The sequence below is a fragment of the Ambystoma mexicanum genome, chromosome 2p (genome assembly GCF_040938575.1).
Source record: "Ambystoma mexicanum isolate Mex_15411 chromosome 2p, UKY_AmexF1_1, whole genome shotgun sequence".
Lineage (NCBI taxonomy): Eukaryota > Metazoa > Chordata > Amphibia > Caudata > Ambystomatidae > Ambystoma > Ambystoma mexicanum.
The window spans coordinates 1,385,619,648-1,385,625,647 of NC_090923.1; the positions used below are offsets into that span (position 1 = coordinate 1,385,619,648).

At 42.2% G+C, this 6,000-nt stretch overlaps 1 protein-coding gene across 1 annotated transcript; it reads right to left on the minus strand.

The window, feature by feature from the left end:
• Positions 1-504: 504 nt before the first annotated feature.
• Positions 505-3,963, minus strand: LOC138567522 (zinc finger MYM-type protein 1-like). The gene is made up of 2 exons (XM_069645795.1): positions 3,697-3,963; positions 505-2,846 (listed from the first exon to the last, which is right to left on the minus strand). The coding sequence occupies exon 2, from the start codon at positions 2,826-2,828 to the stop codon at positions 708-710; it is 2,121 nt and encodes a 706-aa protein (XP_069501896.1). The 5' UTR covers positions 2,829-2,846; positions 3,697-3,963; the 3' UTR covers positions 505-707.
• Positions 3,964-6,000: the final 2,037 nt, after the last annotated feature.

Genomic DNA, 6,000 nt, shown 5'->3' on the forward strand with positions numbered 1-6,000 from the left:
GCGGGGGGGTTCTCCCCCCGTGAAAATTTTGGAAAAATGGCCTACAAAATGTGCAATTTACTGTCCAAAAAACCCACCGAAATATGAAAAAAGCATTCGGTTTTACATATTAATGGTGGTACACTATTCTTACGTGTGCAAGTGTGATGGTGTATTTTACAGCAGCTTGTACTGGGAACAGCTGGTACTATGGTGTATGCATAAATAAATTCATTATATAGTCAGTAATGATGGAAACATGTTTGTCATGCTGTTACTGGCATTCACATGCGTTCATCCTCTTACTAAGGTGGGATTTGAGGCATTTTCTGAAAGGGGGAAACTAAGCTAAAATATGACTTTAGTTTTTAACCACTTAATTAATGCGACATATTTGTCCTACCTCTAATGGCTGTCTGCCTCGCTGAGTTGCCATTGCGTCAGTTGCTCAAAGTTGCAACACGTGGAATGCACAGGTCTCAGAAATGGCACATACATATTGCATGGAGAAAAATGCAACAGAAATAGTTTACTATGTTGAGTGCTTTATTATCAACCAACAACCATAACATCAAAACATACTTCACATTTCTCACTGTTCTGTCAAATAGATCACTGCAACCTTAAACAAAATCCTAACATATATAAGGCCATTGAAACAAAGAATTCAAGGTAACCCACAAAATAACTGCAAATAGCTCGTTTGTAACAGAACATTCACTGGTCAATCATTTTGAAAGTTTGTACACAAATTGTGCACGTCTATTTTTCAGAGAGGCAAATTTATCAATAGTCCGTGTATTGAAGTCAGGGATCTCTTGAATTAGTTGTTTTTCCATGGACAGCATGGCCAAAGCATTCAGACGATCCTCAGTCATTGTGTTTCTTAAGAATGTTTTAATTCGCTTCAGGGTGGAGAAACAGCGCTCAGACTCAGCTGTTGTCATGGGTGTAGTAATCAGAATTTTTAATAACTGCATTGTCTCACTAAATGCTTCTTCGAGATTGTTTTCAACGAACAATTTTAATAAAGAAATTGCCCCACTTGAACTACAGAATTCTGGTCTCTCATAAACAATTGAAAGCTCAGTGCGCAGTCTTTCCTTGTTTAACATGGGGTACGCTTGGACAGTTGCATTCAGTGCTTCATTGGGAAAAGACTGTCCATGTGTTTGAAATAGGTCACTCTGCAACAATTTGGCCCCCTCCAAGTGGTTAGTAAATGCAAAGCGTTCTTGGGCTTGTGTAACTATAATATCACATACTTCTTTAGCCAAACGATTCAAAGTGTTCATATTTGCATTGCGACCTGAAAAAGTTGCCTCTGATGGAAATTTAGCTTCCAGATTGTCAGTGCTTTCACGTACTCTGCCAATGCACTTGATAAAAGTTTCAGTAGCTTTCTGCACATACACAGAGTCAATGTCTCGCTTCTGAAGCTGGTTATATAAAATGTCGACATGGGGCATTATGTCATTGAACAAAAAAAGGAAGAAAAGGAACTCCTTCTCTTTCAGAGTTCGAATGAATCCCTGGGCCTCATGCACAGTAACCCCCTCAAAATCAGTCCGTCTTTCAATAATTTTCTCAAAGCATGTACGGAGTGCTTCCCTGTGCCGATATATGGCTTCCACTACCCGAATATGGTAGCTCCAGCGAGTGCGAGATGGTTTTGGAAGTCTGGAATCTGAAACCTCATCTAGAACTGCGGTTCTTTTTGGAGAACGAGAAAAAAATGTACAGAAGCCAGAGATATCCAAAAAGAAAACTCGAGCTTGTGAGATATTTGAAACAGCCTGTTCAATGATGAGGTTAAGCTGGTGTGCATAGCAATGTACATAATGTGCATTTGGATACACTTCAGCTACTTTCTTTTGGACTCCACCAGACACCCCCCTCATTACACTCGCACCATCATATGTTTGCGCAATTACTTTTTTTTTGTGGCAATCTTCAGGGAATACTTTGTCCAATTTTTCCATTATGGCAGTAGCAATGGTCTGCGCACTAGAGTCTTTCAGATCAGAGAATCCATAAAACCTTTCAACAATTCTGTATCGTTCATCAATGTAGCGATAGACTAGCACAGACTGAGTCTTAGTGGAAATATCAGTTGTATCGTCTGCCTGAATAGCCACATAATCAGTGCATTTTAACTGCTCTACAATGATCTCTCTGGTGACCGTGAGCATGCAGTCCAGCAGTTCATTCTGAATTGTTTTTGAAGTGCCCTTGAATACTGTTGCATTTTTTAAGTGTAGTTCCATTGCACTGTCTATGCTGGATACAAAATCCACCAGGCCTCTAAACACACCAGGATTTAAAGAGTCTTCAGTTTCATCATGGCCACGTAAAGCCAATTCAAACGCACCACAAAAACGCACACAGTCTATTAACTTTGACAAGATGTATCGGTTTTTATCCACATCCTCATTATGCCTCATCACGCTCCGGCGATAGGCATCATCCATCTGTGTTGCAATGTTCACACTTCCCAACATGCGCAGCTGTAATATATTCTCAATATGAGATTTGCACGATTCATGTCTCTTGGTTTTTTCTGACAAATGCTTTAAGTCAGTGACTCCGGTTTTTGTCCAGGCCGTTTCACCTCCAAACAGCAGGCAAGGGAAGCAGAACAAAGACCGCTTAGCAATGCTACCAGTGAGCCATGTCTTCTTTTCATACCACACCATGGAAAATGTGCGTGTGTAAGCCTTTCCCCTATCTTTTGCGGACTGTTCAATTTTTACATCTGGCCGATCAGGCCCTAGTCTTTTCACCTCCAGTTTTTCAGTGTGTGCGAGTCCGGAAAATGGTTTTGAGAGTAATTGGTCCACTGAATTCATTTTCGGCAACAGTGACACCTGTTAATAAGCAAAATGATTATGTACATGTATATGTAGATGGGATCATGTAGTCATTGTTAGGTATGCTCTTCAATAACACATAAGTATAATTAGTCGGTACTAGACACAGATAGCGTCTGCAATTATACACATCTCTGCTGTACTTATCATCGACCAGTACAGTTGAGTATAATTGCCGATGTTATCTATGCATGCGTTAACACACATGCCCATAAGCAAATGTGACACCAGCCACACAATACGTATTGCAGCTTGTTTGGCAAATGAGTACTTATGGAAGAAATGAGGCAAGTTTGTTCTGTTAATACTGTTCTAAAAAACACATTGTTTAGAATGTAGGGACATTTTTCTGAACGCATGACACAACCCCAACCCCTCCCAAGCACTGTGGGAGCAATGGTGAAGATTAGAAAGAAGGTATTCTGATGTTTGAGAGACTGTGGGATTTTACAGCAGTAAAACAAATTACTGTATACCATTAAACTGGAAGATACCAGGACATCATGAGGTAAGTGGGAACCACCACCCAATCCTATCCTTCGAAAAACAGTTTCCAAATGGACAGGTTTGCTTCCGTTGAACCATAAGCAGGCCTTTTTGCATTATATGTATGACTTTCCATTTTCACATGCCACCCTCTCAGCTAGTCATAGATGCCATTCTGTATCTGTAGTCTGTACTGTTCATCAAATTTTCCCCCACCTCATTGATACCCACAAACATGGTCTTCTTTTTAAAAAAAAAAATGTAAACAAGATAGCTGTGTGCCTTCTTTACTACAGATGAACACAAACAGAGTTGGAGTGCCCTGAGCACCAAACCCTACAAAAGACTCATGCTAGCTCACCTCGTTCTGGAGAATGGTCACTGCAATGAACTCCTTCGCAGGCTATGGGAAATCCAAATCCCGGAAGGTGCACTGTGGAGGTTGAAGTTCGATGTTTTTAGTTGCACAATTGCCCTGGACTGGTTGGATTTGTTCATGTAAGGTGTTGCTGATTGTCTGTAAAGAGAAAGTGAGAGACTGATCTGAGAAAGGGCAACATAGGCTCAGAGCAGTATTAAAATGGTTTTCACACATGAAGGAGAGAGAGTTAACTGCTTGTAACATTGAAGCTGCACCAGAATAATCATTAGTACCTCCATGTGTAAAGAAAGTACCAGCAACTACCACCATGTGCCAGTCATCAGTTGTATAACGCTGCCTGCAATATATACATTTTTGTAATGTTTTCGTTCTGGGGCTTTAAAAGTGCGCTTTGCGGAGCTCACATTACAAAATTGATTTGCTGCAGCCCTTCAGGCACCCGATTTATAAGCACTCTACGTGTCCTTCGCTGAAGTCCTGTTAAAAACAGCATTGGCAAAGCCACTGAGATCCTGTTCAAACACAAGCATTGACAAAGCCAACATTTTGGCCTTGTGCATACAGTGTAAGCTTCTGCCAGGCACTGCTATTAGATCATGATGCCCAGGAACTTGCACCATGTTTCTGCTTCTACAACAACGGGTAGTAGTTAATTCTGCTACAGCTGTGCCTGGCAAGTGGCACTGTGCCTGGCAAGTGTAGCTGTGCTACAGCTGTGCCTGGCCACAACAAGGGATGAAGGGATGAAGGTAGACAGATCAAGCAAGCACAACACAAGGCAGTGAGCTGAGGTCAAAGGGGAAGGTGGGTAAACAGCAAGAAGAAGAAGCGCAGGCTGAGAGTTAAATACACATGCACATTTAAACTCAGGAATGAAAAGAATATGTTGCTATTTGTGAAGACTGCATACTGCCAACATGGGGGCAGTTGCTGGGGGCCCCTCTGAGGCTCAAGGCCCCTTTCATTTGAAAGGTTCGAAATGCCCTGACGCCGTCCCTGCTCTTGATGCTACTTGCTACCGCAGCTCCTCACTGCGGCTCCCACCCGGGCTTCCGCCTGAGGACTTGGGATTTTAAAAGGCTTGAGAACTTTAATGATTAATAGTGTGCCGTGCCATCATGAGATATAAACCCTTCAGATGGTTTCGGAACTGGCTAAATCTATTAAACATACACCTGCAGGCTGTTTTTAATGAAATGGCTGTGCAAGTTCACTGCCATGCGCTGCGCAGCTAATGGCTGCACGAGGAAGCCTTGCAGCAGCCAGGCTGCCGTGCGCCAAGCTAACGGGCACAAGACACCAGCAAGCTTCTAGTAAGACCGTTTTTCGGGGGTCTTTCGTTTTTAAACATAACATCTTTAGTGATTAGGGAATGAACAAGATGACATCACACGGATAATGACTGGTGCTGCAACCAGAATACCCCATGCGAGATCATGTAAGCTATTTGCTAACACTTTAAATGGTAATGGCCAATTCCAGGGAAGGACAGAGGCATGATATGATATTTTATTTATAGCGCGCCTGTTTTCCTTTAGGGAAGAGTGTTGATTGTGCTAATTAATTTACCCAGTTCTCATAGTGCTTACCAGGTTTCCCTGTTCTGTGTTGTTCATGAATAAAGCAAACAGTAGGCAGTATTGTTTTGAATGGTACTACATGCCATATACTTTTTCTGGGTGTTAGATATACGCACTTAGAAGAGTAAAAACAAGTGTTGCATTGCAAGTGGCAAGTGGGTAATAATGGAATATATACATGACTGACAAAGAAACAAGTGACATGTTTTAAATAATTGATATAAATGAAATCATATCCCAAACTGGTCAATTTCTCAAGCACTTAAAGATACATGCCTGACTTGGCGTGCCTGAGTCTGTAAGGATACGGTCACTGTGTCTACAGGTTTATGAGTGTGCCAGGCCATCCATGCGTTAGATTGTATTGCGCACGTCTCACTCTACAAGTTGAGGCTCCAGCCAAGTGGAGTCTCACTATCGTTTGTAAAAGAGGACTCTCCCCGATCCCCCCTTATGCCAGCACGGGATTAATGCTACTGTCCCATTCAAGGTAAGACCGTGGAGACAAACACCTCAGCAGGGTCGCGTGCGGGCCTACAATTAAGTTTGCATCCAGTCACTATTAGATTTGACTGCATTCCCATCACCGCATGTTGCAGTTGGTTGTTCTGAAGGAGGAAAATAGGAATCCTGACCTGGGGCTTCCTGCAATGCAGTTGGTCCGTTTCCTCTTAACTGGGGCCCAGTGTGTACAAATCACAAA

Bases quoted from the DNA above. Each gene is read 5' to 3' on its own strand.
- LOC138567522 (XM_069645795.1), bottom strand. From the start codon at position 2,828: ATGAATTCAGTGGACCAATTACTCTCAAAACCATTTTCCGGACTCGCA.